Source organism: Archocentrus centrarchus, chromosome 13 (genome assembly GCF_007364275.1).
Source record: "Archocentrus centrarchus isolate MPI-CPG fArcCen1 chromosome 13, fArcCen1, whole genome shotgun sequence".
In the NCBI taxonomy this organism is placed as follows: Eukaryota; Metazoa; Chordata; class Actinopteri; order Cichliformes; family Cichlidae; genus Archocentrus; species Archocentrus centrarchus.
Window position 1 is genome coordinate 20977599 of NC_044358.1, and position 19385 is coordinate 20996983.

The following is a 19385-nucleotide window of genomic DNA, read 5'->3' on the forward strand; positions in this document are numbered from 1 at the left end:
TTTCATTGTAGCAACCCAAAATGGTATTCAGTGGTTTGTATGGCCCCTACATGCTTGTATGCATGCCTGACAATGTCGGGGCATGCTCCTAACGAGACAACGGATTTTGTCCTGGGGGATCTCCTCCCAGATCTGGACCAGGGCATCACTGAGCTCGTGGTCAGTCTGAGGTGCAACCTGGTGGGGTCGGATGGACTAAAACATAATGTCCCAGAGGTGTTCTATGGGATTTTAGGCAGACGAGTCTGGGGGGGTCAGTCAGTGGTATCAATCTCACCACGAGGCCAGGCATTATTGTGCACCAGGAGGAACCCAGGACCCACTCCACCAGCGTAGGGTCTGACAGTGGGTTTCATTTTGCCATTTGGTAACATTTCATCATGTTACCAAATGGCAGTTAGGCTGCCGTTGCCTAGCCTGTAGAGGTCTGTGCATCCTTCCATGGATATGCCTTCCAACACTAACACTGTTTCTGATTGTTTGATCAGAGTTATTTGCACCAGTGACCTGCTTGCACAAAAGAGCAGATACCAGTCCTGCTAATGGGTTAAGGGCCTTCTACGGTCCTGTCCAGCTCTCCTAGAGTAACTGCATGTCTCCTGTTATCTCATGCTACCAGTAGTGATACTAACCCTAGCCAAATGCAAAACTAGTGAAAAAACAGTCAGAAATAATGAGGCCTCCACCTGTAAAACCATTTGTGTTTTGTCTCACTGTTGCCCCTCTAGTGCACCTAACCAAAAGTTTAATTGACTTGACGGTACACCCTGATGAAAAAGTGTTCTATTAAATTTTTCAGCAGTGTATAACATTTCTGCTCTAACTTTGATAATCCTGAACTTTGCAATGAGTAATGTGAGAATACTGAAGTACCATGGACATCCGCTGCATGCATGATAATTATAGGACCAGCACACTATCAGTTGTTGTGTACTGTTAAAAAAAAAAAAAAAACTCCAAGAGTTTAAAATTCACTTAATACAATTAACTATGTTGCATGAAGGTCTCAAAGTATATTGTGTTGATTATCCTTTATGACAGGGATGCGGCTTAAATCTGCCAGCTCTGTGCTGGCAGAAGGGATCCCACTCAGGGTTACACATGCTTGTGTTACAGTGCTGTCTGGTTTCACAATGAACCACAAATGTTTAACCTCATGGTGATGTTGCAAAGGTCGGATGATGCCCAGACACTAAACATCACAGTTTAGCTTTCCTTGAAGAGTGCAGTGCATTAGCGAGCGTAACATTACAGGGCCACAGCGTAATGCAGGTTTAATTTGTAAGGAGGAATAACGGCAGCCTGTGAGTTGCCTTGCCATGGCAGGATTGATCTCCAGGATCTTGTTTAGCCTCACGTAGCCACCCACGCCTGTAGTGTGTAATGCCAGGTTACACCTCAAACCAGATGACAGCATTAATCTGGCCACAACAGCCTTCCTCTCCATCTGGCGAGACAATGGAGCAACAAGAGAAAGGAGCAAAGGATGCCTCTTAATTCAACGAATTCACCTCTGAAAAGCACTCCTGCTTTTAAATATACCACTTCTGACCTATGCACATAAAAAATAAGCAGATTTACAGGGCTAACCTATTACCAGTACAGCCTGGAAAAAAAAAAGCATTCAACTGTATAACACCACAGAGCAAAATCAAATTTAATTTACTTTACTACAATAGCCAAAAATGACTACAATCTTCTAGCATCTTAATGCAAAACTCATCTTCTTCCACCAGACAGCCCATTTCCTACCTCTACTACAAATTAAAAAAACAAACAAAACAAATATGTTATTTAGTTACAAATCATCAGTTTTAAAAATTAAAAATCAATCTTCCCCTTTGGATAAAAGCAAAGACTTTAAGGGCAGATGCAATAACATTTTAAAATCTTTTCAGCGGTTACTATTTGTGTTGAACTGCAGAAACTGCTTGGAAATTAATTCCTTAACAGTTTAAAGCAGCTTTCTGAAGCTATAAACAGCAGCATTAAATGCTTTCTTTGTCTCAAACCTCAACATAAACAGCCCTTTGGCGAATCAAATGTCACAGCACACAATGCATAATAGCTTTGTATTGTGTATGTGTTCACACTCTGGTTCATACCCAGAGCAAAGGTCTGATTTAAAGAGAAAATGTACCTCATTAGTGTGTGCTATTTACCCAGAGTTCACCTGGTCTGAATCATCACGACCCTCGCCTACACCCGGGGTGTAAATGACACACTCCTCCAAGATACATCATTTATGGCCTACAATCAGCAGGGAAACTGACGGTTAGTACAAACGCAACGCACCTCGTTTTTCCTCTGCAGAACTGCGACTCAGAAGCTGTGACAGACCTGAGGTGAAACCGAAGAGCAAAGTGACGATGTAATTGGCAAAGTGGGGAGACTGAAATAAGTCCTAGAAGTCTCATCTCCCCCGGTGGACGAACCAGACCGGTCACCTGTGGACACATCATTAGTCTAAGATACAGCGTGGACCGCAAGCTGACAGAGAAGCACACCTGTAAGGCTTTACTGCTAGCTCACTCTGTGCTTCTTTTTTGACTCACTGTCTAACTACACAAACAAGCAACATTAACACCCCTTCCTTAATGCTTTTTTTTGCCCCCCCCTTGCGCCACAAAAACAGCTCTGACCTGTCAGGTCATGGACCTGAGTAATTACACAAAAGACACAAAAGGTCTTTCTGTGTATGCACTCTTATTACAAAGTAAAGGTGTACTGTTGCTATAGAACTCGTATCTTACTATGGTTTACGCCATTTGAATTAGGTCTGTGCAATGTGACAATATATAACAGATGATGAAATAAAAAATGTTTCATATCGTGCTCTATTGTTTATTTCATGATGTGGAAAAATACACTGTTTACAGCAATATTTTTTTTTATCATTTGGATGATGGTTTGCAGTCTTGCACAGCAACACATGGATGCAGGCACACCTGTGAATACCAGCATGGGAAGTGAAGGTGACACAGAACTGGGAAGCTCAAACAGAAGAAGGATCAGTGAAGACAAATCAAGGCGCTTGTTCCTAAATGAGAGGCTAAAACTGTTGCATGGATGGTTACATAAAGTCTGACATGGACCAGAAAACCATACTGTAACATCAGACTCGAACACCATAAACCTCTCTATCACCGACGCAAGAACCACATGAAAAAGGTGTATGCGAAGAGTATATTAATTTTTTAAAAAATGCTTTCAGGGGCTCCATACATTTGATTTGGCAGTGTTTTACAGTGGATGCCCTTACTGACACAACCCCAAAGGGGACTGGTGTGTTTTATAATTTATGTGTTAACATTATTTTTTTTACATTCTTAATTAAACATTTTCCCAGAACTTTTAAATAAAAGGAGAAAAATAATCACATATGAGTTACCATTCATTTTAGAGCATATAATTTAAAATGTAAAAATGAAATAGCTCTTTCCGTGGGATCATTATATAAACTATTACTATGCTTAACTTGTAGAAAATTTACTTCTTAGAGCCTGATAAATTTATGGCAGGCCGACATTAGCTATTTTCTCATCAGCCATCGGCACTTGTAACAGCCAAAAAAATGAAAATTTAAAAGGGAAAAAAAATCTTTCAACAGTGTTATGAATGTTGATGTTGCACAGTCTGTCCACCAGGGGGTACTATACAACGTCCCTGTTAGTAACATGTTTGAATGCCACAAACAACAAGTTGATGTAAGCAAAGTCAGCCATAGGATAAATGAGTGAATAAATAACTGCACATATCAAATACTAGAAAAATCTATTCCTGTTTTGTATGTTTGAAATAAGAAAAAATTGGTCAATATTTTGGAATATCAGATTTTTTTTAATCACCGAGTATTGGTCTTAAAATTCCTATATCGGCCGAGCTCTAGTAATATGTCATTATCTGGATATGAGATTTTGGTCGTGGGGCAGCTCTGGTTCGAAAATCTTTTCACATTCAAATAATGTGTACATCGATGTTTCAGCAGAGCAGAATTTTCATTCATCACACTTGTTTGATTGTGTTTTTGCCAAAACTGATGTCCTCCTATCCTCTTATGGAACTCTGTTGCCATTAATTGAAAAAGAAAAAAAAAAAAAATCAAACAATAATAAATATCTGTTACAGACAAAAATTGAATAGTGCGCTCCTGAATGTAGGTATTTTCTCACTCTTCAGAGTTTAAGTTACTGCCTTAAAGGTTCTAAAACATTCCTTTTTTTAGCAGCACAATGCTGAGTGTTACTGGACTGTAAAAGTGTGCTGTGGATAGCAAATCACTAATGCAGTCAGTGTACCAAACATCAAAGCAAGTCATTCAGCAAGCAAAATGCTGATTAGCTTGTGAGCATAATGGTTAACGTTGTGTGCCATATTTTTCTTTCTGATGTGGGGGAAATGTGGGCTACTTATTTCATGTGCATCAGCTAAAATGTGCATGGCCAAAATATGACATTAGTTTCATTACAGCAAAGCAAACACAACTAGCAAACTGTAACAAACCACTGCGAGCATTATATAAACAACTATTTTTGCACCAGGATGAGACTGTTACCGAGTGCAAAAATCTGTACTGCATCAGTGTTTTCAAATTCCATCAGAGTTAACTCAAAGCAAATTCAGACTGCTTTGATGACCTGCCTCAAAGTCACATTAGCTCAGTGATCCAGCACGCAAAGCTCCAATCAACACCTGTCAACCTCCACTACTGCAACTGTCGGCACAGGGAACTTGGACGTTTTGATAAATCCGTGTCAGTATGAAGTCTAACATGCAGCAGCTGTTGTGTGCAGGAACATAAAACACCGTTCACCACTGTCCTCTTTATTGTGTGGCAAGCGTGAGCCAATTAATTTGACCTAGTTTTACATGAGAAAATCCTTGAGGTAGCTTTGGCTCCTTCTGCCTCCAATCAGTGCCTCTACCCTCTGCAGGGGTCTTTCTGTGAGTTTGTGCTATACGGAGTGGACTCTGGTCAATTAGGCTTCCTCATCCAACACCCACACTAAGGTATGTGTCAGCCTAACAAATGTAGCCGTGCATGAAACTGGTGCCAATTTACCAGTTTGAGCCAGAACAAGATCAATTCCGTTCAGTGAAGCGGCTCAGAAGATGCACGGCATCAGGATGTTTTCTGAGGAGCTGACGAGGAAGAATGATTGCAAAAGCATTCAAATGTAATGTTTTCAGTAAAAAGCCTGCAAGAGGGGAGAAAACCAAAGCACGGTTTCCAAGCAAAATAACAATATAAAAATAGTACACAATTTAAAGACCCCCTTTAATGAAAAACAAGTTTAACCTTGCTAACATGGAGTGTATTTGTAAAAGAGGCTGGCCGAGTGATGCAAGAAGCACACTTGGAGGCAGGAATGATCTATTCCTGGTGTAGTGAGGTTTTGCAGACCACTGACCACGTGACATTAACTTATCTGCCATTTTGGATGTGTAACAATCATGGTGAAGGCCCCAGTCACACAGGCCTGGAGACTGGTCAGTGACCCCCTGGAAACCACCTGTTGCTGGTGAAAAATGTATATTTCCCAACCGGTTGGCAAAAACCTCCTCCTACTACTACTACTGGTACTAGTACTGACTACTACATTTCTGGTATGTGGAATCGCTAATATAGTCCTATACTTTGCAGATTTTACCAGGGAATACTGGGCTGACATTTTTCCTGCAATGGTGAAGCAATGACCACACTTAGATGTGCATGTGTTGATTTGGCTGTCAGAACTGTTTAAAAAGGAGATTATAACCAAACATGACTGCATTTTGCTTATAAGAACTTGTATAAATGACATGTTGACTAACAGGAATAAAGATTAACTTTTTTTTTTTGGTGCAGTCCTCACTTTCATATGACTTTCCTGCTGGGACTAACACAAGCACTCTACAAGTGTTTTGACTTTGACATCTGCAGGACTGAGACACTTAATTGCCATTCTGTGGGACTGCTGAGGGCTGCCAAATCTTTGCACTGACAGTTAATACTCATGCAGCAGCCTTGCCGCAGCAGCCTTGTTCCAAGCTGGACCACAACTGACTCATTTCTTGTTTAGTTAATCATGCAATACATAATCAGAATTACCCTAAGCTCTGGGAGTTATTCTCCGAAAAGGGATATAACTGACTCCCAAACATGAGCTTACACCAAAGCCAAGTGGCTCTAGTCTCATCAAAAAAACAGCCGTCAGTGAAGACGATCAGCTGAGGACATGACAGCATTTTAATAGCAGAGCCAAAGAGGAAGAAAGAAATGAGGGGGGAATGATGCTGCCACATCAAGTCACCTGGCCAACCTGAAATATCTAATGGGCAACAGCAGTGTGTTTCTGCATGGACACACTGAATGGTATGACCAAGATGTGATTTACTGCTTCTAATGGGTACAAACAATTGGTCAAAATCTGCTTCAAATCATCAAAAATAAAATGGGCCCTGAAGGAAGCACATTAACAGATTTATTTAAGCATTTAGTGGCCAATTAGCTACGGGTCTTCTCATGCAAAGCCAATGAAGCTGCTGCATTTCATCAATAAAAGCTGAGACTTCTCTGCTCTTCTAAAGTCACATCGGGCTGACGTTTTTCTGACATGTAGGACGGGCTTGACAGGCTGCTTAGCTGCTGTCCAAAATGTAAAAAGAAACCCATCGTTCAAATCCAAAAAGCCATTTGATCATCAGAACAGGGAGCGGCTGAAGTTTCTCATCAGCGAGACACAAACTGAATTCGTTCATTTCATGCCATTAAGCAGTTACACAAATCAAAGCACGGCAGACGTAATGTCACGCTACAGCAACTCCAATGCAGAAGCCCCCACAGATTTGAACTCAGGTGTCCTCTATATCGCTTAAGAACAACACAGATGTATCTTATTTTTTTGAGTGATTTGAGCACTAAAAGTAAGTTAAAGATTGATCTAAAGTTCCAGTATTGTTTTTCCTAATGCTGCTTTTAAGTCAAACCCCCCAGTTTGAACCAAACAAATCCTGACATAAAGGAGACAAGCTGTAACAATCTCTGATTTGCACACTGGGAGAAAGCCAACATCTCAATGGAAATGATGCAGCAGCACGGGTGACAGGAATAAGATCAGCCAAGTCAGAAAAACCTAAAGGGTGTCTTGGACTGGAGCCTGGATGATGCAGAGTATGCATTCAAAAAAGAAATTAATAATACTTTAGCATGTGTATATGTGTGTGTTTATGTGGATGTGTATTTTGGCTCTTGGGTTTAGATCTAAATCAAATGACTGCAGTCCAAACTGATAAGAGCCAAATATGACTTAAACTTGTCTACATCAAACTGCTGTTCAGACTGCATTAACATTTACTTTGCAATGCTTCAGTCTGTCAGTCATTGTTTATAATTTATTTAAATGTTTATGCATTAACTGTACGTACACAAAGCAATATAAGGGCAAAACCGTGCAGGACATTAAACCTGTATGACCAATAATCGTAGGTAAGCTTTCTTAATTTGACAGCTGGGATTTCTCTGACTAGAATTTAGGAAAAAAATGACATCCTGCTCCTTCAGGTAGACTCGAGCTTTTATGTTATTTTTAACCTCACAGGGGACAATAACGATGGGGGGAAAAAAAGGCAGCAATGTTTGAGTTCCTTGAAATTCATTTCAGAGCATTCAACCGTGCAACAACATTATGCCCGCTTAAAATGAGGAGTACTCTGCTGTGTGCTTAAAAGGGGACCTCTGGTATAAAAAACACACAAGCAGTCGCAGCCACGGCGATATAAATTACATATTTCATGAAATGTTCCTGCTTCTAAATTCAAAATTTAACTTAAGGTAGGAGGGAAACGAGGTTTGAGCTTTCCAAGACGCATAATGAGGACTGGAGCAGGTTAGAAGCTGTTTATTACTGGCATAAAGTCCTCCGGGAATAAATCCGAGCAATGCATTTCAGTTCCACCGGGTTTCAAGGCAGCGAGTGTAAAAAGGTCATACATGTTGAATACAGACTACTTTCTCTGAATGGAGTTTGACTCTTGGCCTAATTCATGCTTATTAACCATAAAGCGCATCTTCTGTTAGGAATAAGTTGGTTAATGCTTTCCAGTGTTTATAAAAGTGGAGAAAATGCGAACAAAGTCGTGTCCCTGAGTGGGCTAAATCATTATTATTTTTGCTTTCAAAAATGTCGCTCATCACGGACTTGCTGCTGCCGGACGAGTGGATTAACCTACCTTGAACGATCCACATTAACAGCAGCATGGCTTGAAGTCTTGTATTTATCCCCATGGTGCCACATCCACCGGCTGCCCCAGCAGCTTTTCCAAAGCTGGCACCAAAACAGTCCCCGCAAGTGCTGTCCAATTATCTTCAGGTAGCAATTAACTGTCCGTCACAGAAAGCAGCGAGACACGTCTCCCATCCCGCTTACAAACAGCGGCTGACATCGCGGAGCGCACCGGCGGCTCCGCTCCTCCACTCCACAAACCTGAGGAGAGACGAAAGCATTCAAACTGTTTTACTTTGTTTCTTTGCCGCTTTGCCGAGTCCTTCTGCCGCCCGTCTGAGCTGGAGCGTTTCCCTCCTTCTCGTCCTGGTCGCACAGTAAACTGTAGGAGCTTATTCACCTGCCGGAGCTGCTCGGTGCCGCCCCCTGTCAGCAACGGTGACGCACAATTTTAAAAACTTCACGCAACTCGTCTTAATAGGAATACCCATCATTGCCGCACATTTAGCACCTCTAATTTTGGCTTTTTGCAAATTATGCTCACATAAGGGACGTAAAAACAGATTAAGTGTGTTTGCTGGAAGTAATACTCAGAGTCACATCAGGACAACAGACGACTAAGATTTCAGAAATATCCACAGCACTGGCTGCCATGCCAAAAATGCAGTACTTTTTTGTGGTGTTGTATTTTTTTGCGACTTTAATTTAAGCATACTTTGACTGGCCACTTCATAAATTACGCTTTGTCAGTGCCAGGTTGCCATCAGAATTGACTTAATTCTTCATGGCATAGATTCAACAAGGTGCTGGAAACATTTCTCAGAGATTTTGGTCCATACTGACATGATAGCATCACAGTTACAGCAGATCTGTCAGCTGCACATCCATGATGTGAATTTCCCATTCCACCACATCCCAAAGCTGTTCTATTGGATTGAGATCCAGTGACTGTGGAGTCCAGTGACTTGGTGTGTTATCCTGCTAGAAGCAGCCATCAGAATATCGGTACACTTTGGTCATAAAAAGGATGGACATGGCCAGCAACAATACTCCGGTAGGCTGTGGCATTTACAGTAAATGATGCTCATTTGCTACTAAGAGCCCCAAAGTGTGTCAGGAAATATCCTCACACCACCAGCACCGGCCTGAACTGTTGATACAAGACTCATCAGAACAGGCAGTCTACTTTTGCCCAATTTTGGTGAGTCTGTGTGAACTGTAGCCTCTGTTTCCTGTTCTTAACTGACAGGAACAGCACCTGGTGTTGAATGTTGTAATCGGTCTGCTTTCAAGGTTTGTGTGGAAAATCCCAGTCACTTAAATCATCTTTCTTTCCCATTCTGATGCTCAGTTTGAACTTCAGCAGGTCATCTTGACCATGTCTACATGCCTAAATGCATTAAGTTGCTGCCATGTGATTGGCTGCTTAGATATTTAGATTAATGAGCCATCCAACAGTTATGTGTATTAAAAGTGGCCGGTGGGTGTGTGTGCAAGCAGGCAGTTTCAAACCAGATTAAAATAACAGCTGGCCTCAGAAATTTTTGGTGTGACTAAAAAAAACTGATCACACCCTCACTAGTGAGGGATCTTATCTTGAGTGCAGTGACAGCTGAAATCCACCACATCAAAGCCTCAAGTCATATTTTATGAACTATACAGCGCATTATTCTTTCATATCACCAAAAGCCACAATGACACTCAAGGAATAAGTTGTACTGAAAAGAATCAAACCAGCCTAAAAAAAAAAAAAAAGGTTATCTACACTATAATGTTTTTTTTCTCTTAACAGTGTCTTAAAAGATTTAAAAGTGGCTTTGCAAAAGCCACCAGAAATGTCAAACTTTAATGAAAGAGGAATTGTCTGCATGCATTTCCTCCAGTTTTACTCCAAAAGGACTGGAAACTTTCTCTGTGCTGCTTAAGCTACAGAAAACCCAGACACTGCCACAAAAGTAAAAAAATATTAGGAAACAAATTACATGAGTCACACGGCCTTCATGGGCCTGTATGAATGGAAGTCTGTATTGGACAGATGCGGTCAGACGTGTGCCTTGCCACACTTGAAACCGCAGGAGTGTGGCCTCATAGCACACTGGCACACGCTGCTGTTCACTGATAGATCTCTGCAGCAAGGTCAGAAACAAAATTCTTTTGTTACTCATCTGACAGCCATTCACTGTGCCTGCAGGTGCATGGTGGGGGTTTAAATCTCTTTCATTAAAAGCAGCTTAATGCAGCGGTGAGAGAGAACCTAACCAGAGAAGTAGAGCAATAACTTTCCCGAGTTCACTACAAGCAACAGTGACTTGACATAAACACACTGATTTCAGCAGTTGTGGGTAGGTTCTGATAAATTCTGATGACATGTCGCGTCTAGTAACATCAAAAGAATAAAATGTCCTCGTGGGAACCTTCAGTTTCACTCAGGTCCATTAAATGTAATGCCAACTTATTCATCATCCATTATTTGATGCATTACAAGGTCTAAGAATCACGTGTCACAGGTGAGAGCCACTCACACAGCAGTAATCTAATGTGGTCACAGGCCAAGCTGTGCTCACAATAAATGCATTACCAATTGAAATATTCATGTAGGTGGGTCAATGTGTTGCATTTTTAATGGAATATAATGGATTTATTACATGATATTAAGCTTCGTGTTTTCAGAGAGTATTTCCAGCACCTTAGCAAGCGCAAAGGCTCACGTGTGAACATGTTTGACACGAGCGCATCTCATTCAAACACACGAAGGCTGAAACATGAGTGTGTTTGTGCAGTGTTGTATTTTATTTTGCTTCGGCTGTCGTACCGGAAGTTACATTCCTGACTTATTTATGTGCTTCTCATATTGTAGAGCCTGTTGTGTCTCTTCTACGGTTGGATTTGCTGAAAAGCTTTTGTGAATGCCGTCTTATTCATACAGAATAAGTATCTGTGCAACATGATTCAGTGCTGCTCAGTTTATCATTGAAAATGTGCCAGTGTCCCCCTCCCCACAGTGGAAATGACTTTGCTTTGTAGGTCTTTTAAAAAATTTTTTAAAGTAGCTAAAACTACTGCAGCCTAACGCATCTCCGTCATGAGTCTTATTTTCATAAAGGTTGGAACGTTGATATTTGCTGAAGCTGTTAAAAGCAGGTGTTTTTTCACCTGCTGAATTTTGGAGAATGCGCTATTATCTGCTGCAGCTGCTCGTCATGATAAAACCCCAAGCAAGCACACTTTAGTAAACACAGACCTTGAAATTAATTAATTAATGCATGAATATTTAATTAAAACAATGCAGTTACGTCAAAATCTTGGTTGATTAGATATTCCTTTTGTTCATTTATCAGTTTCACTTACATAAGGGCAAATGTGTTTATGGTAGTTAAGTTACACAAAGGCAGCCGGCCCCTGCTTCCAGAGTTTATTAGCACAAACAGAGAGTTCAAAACATGTGAAGGATCGGCTACAATCCTGTTAGGCCTTTGAGTACTTTTTATTATGTAGAGACGTGTTTCTGGTATATTTCTAATTGCTGTTCCTGTGCATCACAAACGATACCCTCTGAAAAAAAGTGGCACATTATGACCTTCATAAAAAGCTGTGCTTTATTGTGAGATTGCTGCAGACTTGTGTGTGCTGTAGTTAGGTTATTTCCAATAAACTTTCACCTGAGTATATACAGTATTTTAGAACATATAATGCCACTGACTGTTGTTATTCTATATAGGAAAGCAGGAAGTAGGTATGCATGGAAATAAAGACATGTATGCTTCTGCCTGTCAGGTGGAAACACTGCCACATAAGCAGTTACAGATCTGAGGAAACGCCAGATGCAAAACAATTTTTTGAGAAGTGAACATAAGAAATATGAATGCTTATCCCTGTGACATCAAACATGCAAAAACAACTGGCTAACTCTTGAAACTAAAGACTTTCAGTGGTTTGCGACTGTGCTGGACGTTTTGAAGCAGTTTTTGTGTTATAAGAGTGACAATATTTATCTTAGGGAGCCAAATCTTCTGAATTCATCCCTGGTTTCACACAAGCCTCCCCATCTGTACTCATACTTTATATAAATTATGTAGAGTATTAACTGTAGACTTTTATGTCCATGCTGTGCATCACCGAGTGTGAAAAATGTCAAAATCACGGATGCATCAGAAACTAGATGCAACTGCCATGTGTGAGTAATTGATTTTGGTGTGAAAGAAGCACTGATATGAAACTGCACAGCTTGCATGTTATAGCATACAGTTCCCCTTCAATGAGCAACATTTCCAGTAGGTCAGATACATTTTAAACCTTAATTCAACAAAAATGTTGGACAACTCCCACACCCATGCTTCCTTGCAATGTGTGCACATGATAAATGGCTGAACAAAAGACCCTGAAATGACAGAATCTAATCTTAGCTGGTGTTTAGTCCGAGAAAAATGTTTCTATGGTTGATTTGTGTCTCTTTCATTGGCTATCTATATGAGGAAAATAACTCCCAGCAGTTTCCCCTCAATGTGTCCATTGTTACAGGTGGCAGAGGTGCTGCTATCTCGCTGCCAGGTGGAAGAAAAAGAGCTTAGCCTTGGCTGTGTGCTTGTAGATAGCATGACTGGACATCTTTGCACTTTGCTCTCCTCAGACACTGTAAAACACTATGTGAAGGATCACTGGGATTCCTACAAAGCATTCACATGTGTTGAGTCTTTTGTGCCACCTAGTGGCAGGCACCCAAACCACAGTCTCTCTGTGTGTGTTTACTCATCGCCTTTACCTTTTTATGGCTGCAGAAAAACAAAACAAAAAACTGTGGACAGGTCAGCAGTCCCTCACAGGGCTTATAGAGATTGACAGACAATCATTCACGCTCATGCTTGTACCTGTTGGCAGTTTTAGGTCTCAGCTCCTGACCTGAATGACTCTAGACAAACACCCAGAGGAAATCCACGTGAGACCGTGCCAAGAACATGTCCGATTAGAAAAGGCCACAGCAGGGATTCAGCCTAGTGACTTTATTGTTAATTCACAGTTTTTGACCACCAAGGCTTCACTTTATATCCTACTCACAAAAGACGACTTTACTGTCATGATCAGTGGGCTGAAGGGGCTGCTATTAATTTAATTTGGAAGGTCATTTCATTTTGTTTAATCCTATTTCATTCTAACATGAAATAGGATTGCTGGATATTTTATTTCCATTCCAGTGCTGTGTCATCGGGAATTGATGGTTTTATTTTATTTCAACCAGAGCAAATAAAATCTAAGCTTTTGTACCCATCTTGTTCCAAGGCTAATACATAATCTGTCACTGTCAATAAAGCCTGCGAAAGTCCAAAGCCAAGATTCTCAGTCCATCTATCCACGTACCCCTGAGTTCCACTAACAAATTTATCTAAGGATAATTCTGTTGAAAATGTGAAGGTTGAGACTGTCTTTATCTAACAGTTTAATCCAGTAATGGAGACAGCACATAAATATTTTATACAAAAGCAAAAGCAAGGATACCACAGTGTAAAAATGCTCTGCCACAGGTAAAGGTTTTTCATTTAAACCTTTATCTAACTACAAAAAATCAAATATACTTTAACTACCTAATGTAAACCTACAGAAATATCCATTTAACTCCTATACTTTCTGTTTTTATTGTTATTATATCTTAGTTATTGTTTGTCCTCTGTACAATACCTTTGCTACACTGAATTTCCCCATTGTGGGACTAATGAAGAGATTTTTTATGTAATCTTGAGAGCAATATATATTACTAGATTATTGTTATTATTAATGATTTTAATTAGCTTTTGAATTAAATAAAATGTAGCAAAGCAAAAACCACGGTATTTGTCTCCAAAAAGTGGTAGAGCAGAAGCATGAAGTAGCAGAAAACTGATGGACTCAAGTAAACTGCACTGGATTGAGATCTGGTGATTGTGGAGGCCATTTGAGTGCAGTGAACTCAATGACATGTTCAAAAAATCTGATTAAGATGATCTGAGCTTTCCGACATGGTGCATTGTTGTGTTGGAAGCAGCCATCAGACATGGTCAGCACTCAGCTAGGCTGTGGTGTTTAAACAATGCTCAGTTGGTACTAAGGGGCCAGAAAATATCTCCCACGCAATTACACCACCAGCAGCCTGAATGGTTGATACAAAGCAGGATGAATCCATGCTTTCATGTTGTTTATACCAAATTCTGACCCTATCGTCTGAATGTTGCAGCAGAAATTAAGCCTCATCAGACCAGGCAACTTTTTCCCCCAATCTTCTATTGTCCAGTTTTGGTGAACTGATGCCTCTGCTTCCTGTGCGACCTGGTGTTGACTTCTGCTGCTATAGTATAGCTGATCTGCTTTAAAGGTTCAATGTGTGAAGAGGTGCTCTTCTGCTGCACATTGGTTGGAACGAGTGATTATTTGAGTTATTCTCTTCGGACCTCTGACATCAAAAAGGCATTTTTTGCTCAGTGAAATGCTGCTCACTGGATATTTTCTCTTTTCAGACCATTGTCTGTAAACCCTAGAGATGATTGTGTGTGAAAATCCCAGTAGATCAACAGTTTCTGCAATACTCAGACCAGCATGTCTGGGACCAACAACCATAGTCACCTTTCTCTCCCATGCCGATGTTCGATTTGAACTTCAGCAGGTCGTCTTCCAATCACTTCCATTGATTGGAACAACATTGAATGGAATTGATTGGATTTCCAGTGGATTTCTGCAGGCCCAAGTGCACTCCCCCTACACCGATGAACATTTTGGGAATGGATATTGATAGGGTTACAGCCTTTAAGTACCTGGGTGTTCACCTGAACAATAAACTGAACTGGTCAGACAATGTGACCACACTTTATAAGAAAGGTCAGAGCAGAGTCTACGTGATCAGGAGACTTAGGTCCTCTGGGGTGCAGGGGGCACTCCTGAAAACTTTTTGTGACTCTGTTGTGGCATCAGCCCTTTTTTACAGTGTGGCATGTTGGGGGAGCAGTATAACAGCTGCTGACAGGAAGAGACTGGATAGGCTCATCAAAAAGGCCAGTTCTGTCCTGGGCTGCTCCCTGGACACCGTGGAGGTGGTGACGGAGAAGAGGACGACAACAAGCCTGTGCTCTATGTTGTCAAATAACTCCCACCCCATATGTGACACGGTGACAGCCTTGAGAAGCTCCATCAGTGACAGACTGTTGCACCCCAAATGTTTGAGAGCGCGTTATCGCAGGTCCTTCCTGCCTGCAGCAGCGAGACTTTTTAACCAGCACTGCTCCCAGACATAAGAGTGTCTACTTTTGTGTCTACTATGTACATATCATCTACACTGGTCATATTGTTTATATTGCTCATTCTGTACATAGTGATTACATTTTTATCAGATTTTTTTTTTATCATTCTTTATACCCTACTTTCTTTATTTTTTATATTTTCTTCTTTATTTTTTTATCTTTTAAACTTTCTTATTGTGTTTATACTCATCTTATTGAGTCCTGTACAATACTTTGCCACTGGTCATTCATCACCAGCCTAAATGATTACTGCCCTGTGGCGGAAGAGGGCCTGAAGTTGACAGCCTGGTGTTCAGAGAACAACCTGGCACCGAACACCATGAAAACCAAAGAAATCATCAACAACTTCAGGAAACACAGGACTGACCCAGCCCCCCTCTACATCAACAGCGAGCGTGTGGAGACGGTCCACACCTTCAGGTTTCTTGGTGTCCTCATCTCTGCTGATCTCTCTTGGTCAGATAACATCACAGCTGTTATCAAGAAGGCTCAGCAGCGACTTCACTTCCTGAGGGTCCTTGGACTCAAACCTGCTGCTGACCTTCTACTGCTTATCCATTGAGAGCCTGCTGATGTACTGTATCACAGTATGGTACGGCAGCTGCACTGAGGCAGACAGGTGAGGCTTCAGAGGGTAGTCAAGACAGCACAAAGAATCATTGGCTGCCCTCTCCCCTCCCTGATGGACATCTACACCTGCCGCTGCCTCAGCAGAGCCAAAATCATCATCAAGGACAGCTCACACCCTGGCTTTGAACTGTTTGACCTGCTGCCCTCTGCCAGGAGCTACAGGAGCATCAAAGCCAGAACAAACAGACTCAAGAACAGTTTCTTCACCAAAGCAATCACCACCCTGAACTCACACACACCCACACTCCAACTATGCAATACCCACATCTCTGTGCAATATTATATCATTCATACTGAACAATATCTATCACTCCTATATTGTGTAATATCCAATATTCATTCACCAAGTGCAATACTCACCATCTTCATTATTATATGTATACACTTATTTTATTTTTTACAACATATATATTTTTATACATTCTCTTATTTTCTGTATTTTTTTATACATTTTATTGTTGGTATATTTTATACATACCGTTCTATTTTCTGTATATTTTTAGAAGTTCTAATTTATATTTTATATTTTAGAAAGTTTGACTTTCTATTGCATGACACTGAACAGGAGTGGCCCTCCAATCTCATTGTACATCCTGTGTAATGACAATGAAGGCATTCTATTCTATTCTCTATTCTACATTGAAATTTCCCCATTGTGGGACCAATAAAGAGATGTCTTATCTTATCTGATCATGGCCATAGGTGTCTAAAACCAAGCTGAGGTGCATAGCTCACAGAGGTCATCAACTTTATGCAGAGTCAGTCACTACAGACCTCCAAACTTCAGATTAGCTCATGAACAGTGCATGGACGGCTTCATGGAATGGGTTTCTGTGGCCAAAGAGCTATAATAATGCCTTAGCCTTATATAGTGCTTTTCTAGACACTCAAAGATGCTTTACAGTTTCATGCACATCTCAATCATACTTGGTGGTGGTAAGCTACTAATGTAGCCACAGCTGCCCTGGGGCAGTCTGTGGCTACATTAGTAGCAGCGTGGCTGCCAATTTGTGCCTACGGCCCCTACGGCCCCTCCGACCACCACACAGCAACCACATTCACACTTAGGCAATGTGGGTTAAGTGTCTTGCCCAGGGACACAACAATAGCACGCACTCAGACAGGGACATGATCCAGCAACCCTTTAATTGTGAGGTGAGCACCTACCCACTGCGCCATTGCATCCAAGCCTTACATCACCAAGTGCAATGCAAAGTGTCGGTAGCAATAGTAAAGTTGTAAAGTTGGTGTAAAGGTGTAAAGTTGAGAAGAACTCTTAATGCTTCAGCATAGAAGACATTTTGGACAATTTCATGCTCCCAATTTTGTGGGAACCGTTTGGGAATATCCCTGTTCCTGTTCTAACATGAACCAGTGCCCAAATAAGGTCCATTAAGACATGGATGAGCGAGTTTGGTGTGGAAGAACTTGACTGGCCTGCACAGAGTCCTGACCTCAACCCGACAGAATACCTTTGGAATGAATTAGAGTGGAGACTGCGAGCCAGGCCTTCACATCCAACATCAGTTTCTGACCTCACAAATGCACTTCTGGAAGAATGGTCAAAAATTCCCATAAACACTCCAAAACCTTGTGGAAATTAAAGAGATGCAGCTGTTACAGCTGCAGGGGGGAGCATATAGTGTAGCTCAGTAGTAGTAGTTCCTGTACCACTGTCTGCCTAGTTCAGTATACTTTCTATGCTATCATGTACTTGACTCAGTCTCTGTAATTTCCTTAAAATTTCTTTCCTTTCTTTAATGAATTTCCTACATCATAAAAGAACATGCTGATTGTCTGAGCCTCCTGACATTGTTCAGATGGATGTTTTCCTGTTTATGAATATAGTACTGTTGCGGTTGTTGTGCCCAGTCCAGGTTCTGCTCATTGTTACTTGATCTCTTCTACTGATTCCTTTGTTTCTTTATATTGAGCCAATTTTGTTTTGTACTGAACATAAATGCCTTCCCATTGTACCGTTGTCCCAGTTAAGCTGCCACTGCCTGTTATCTGTTTCCATATGATACTTTTCCCTTCTGAGTTCAATCATTTAATTTTGGATTCAATGTGAGCATTTTTGATTGCACCTTTTACCAGTTTGTCCACCCTCTCTTTTCCCAGAATCCCTACGTATGCTGGAACCTACATGAGTACTATTCTCTTCCCTTGTTTGAAATATTCCTTGAAGTAAATCCTGATTATATTTATCTGTGCCTGTATTAATACTGATAAGTCATGTTGCATATCAGTATATTGCTCCCACCATCCTCTGCAATCCATTCTAATGCCATTTTGACAGTTCCACTCCATGTATGTTTATGTGCTTTTACTGAAACCTATTTCCTTGCTTGGCACTGCCACTGAAGCCCCTGTTGCCTCTGTTTCTGGGTCCTCCACAAACACAGGCATATAATGTTTAAATTTACTGTCAGCATAGAAATAAAACTCAGTGTTGAGATCCACATTCTTGCTGGTTTGCTTAGTTTTAAGTATATCTAGGTCTGCTCTGGGACTCGCGAAAGTCCAAAATAGTTTACTAGGCATTAGTACAGTTACACCAAATTCTTTGTTATGCACTTCCATTTCCTTTGCCATTTCATCTCTTGTCCACCCAAAGCTTTTGATACTTTCTTTTCCCCAAGATATGCCATATGCCACACCCGCACAATCAGTTCTTGATCTTATTGAGGATCAGTGATGGATTTTGATAGCAGCACCCTTTAGTGGCCTGGAGAATAACAGTGTGCCAACCAGCCCCGGTCTCTCCTACCTCAATATTGTACTTAAATATGTGCAGTCCAGATCAAGTTAGCATTAGAGATAAATGTTAACTAGCTGTTTACATAATACATCAGGCTGTTTTATGAGCTAACTGTATAAAATAGGGCGGAAGACATTTACAGAGTTTCCATCTGATAAAGCAGTGCATCCACAGTGTAAATAAAAAGCCATCTTGCCTTTGAATATTTTATTTAAAGTGCGCGTATAAAGCATTGGGACAATCGACATTTGGGGAGCAGGAAATGTGCATCTTAAGCTCCTTAAATTGCATCTGAAATAATTCAAGGGGTGTGAAAGAGTCTAATGTTTCTTGAGCATTTCACGCTCCACATTAACACAAGCTTCAAAACAGAGAGAGTGCAAACATGCAAATGCTTTCTGAATCCACACATAATCAAATTTACAGTTTAGTATCGCTGATAATACATTTGTTCTTTCACCCGCTGCAGTGCTGTTGACTTATTGCGTTATGCTGTGTCACACTCACTGCATGTCATGGCCTAATTTCTAT

The 19385-nt window shown here is 40.9% G+C and overlaps 1 protein-coding gene across 2 annotated transcripts in view; it reads right to left on the reverse strand.

Moving 5' to 3' along the window:
* esamb (endothelial cell adhesion molecule b) overlaps positions 1–8558 on the reverse strand; it is a 53063-nt gene extending 44505 nt beyond the window's left edge. For both annotated transcript variants that reach the window (XM_030744110.1, XM_030744109.1), the window contains exon 1: positions 8212–8558. In XM_030744110.1, coding sequence (XP_030599970.1) covers positions 8212–8266 — 55 coding nt within the window. In that variant the 5' untranslated portion in view covers positions 8267–8558. The remainder of the gene's footprint in view (positions 1–8211) is intronic.
* Between the last annotated feature and the right edge of the window lie 10827 nt (positions 8559–19385).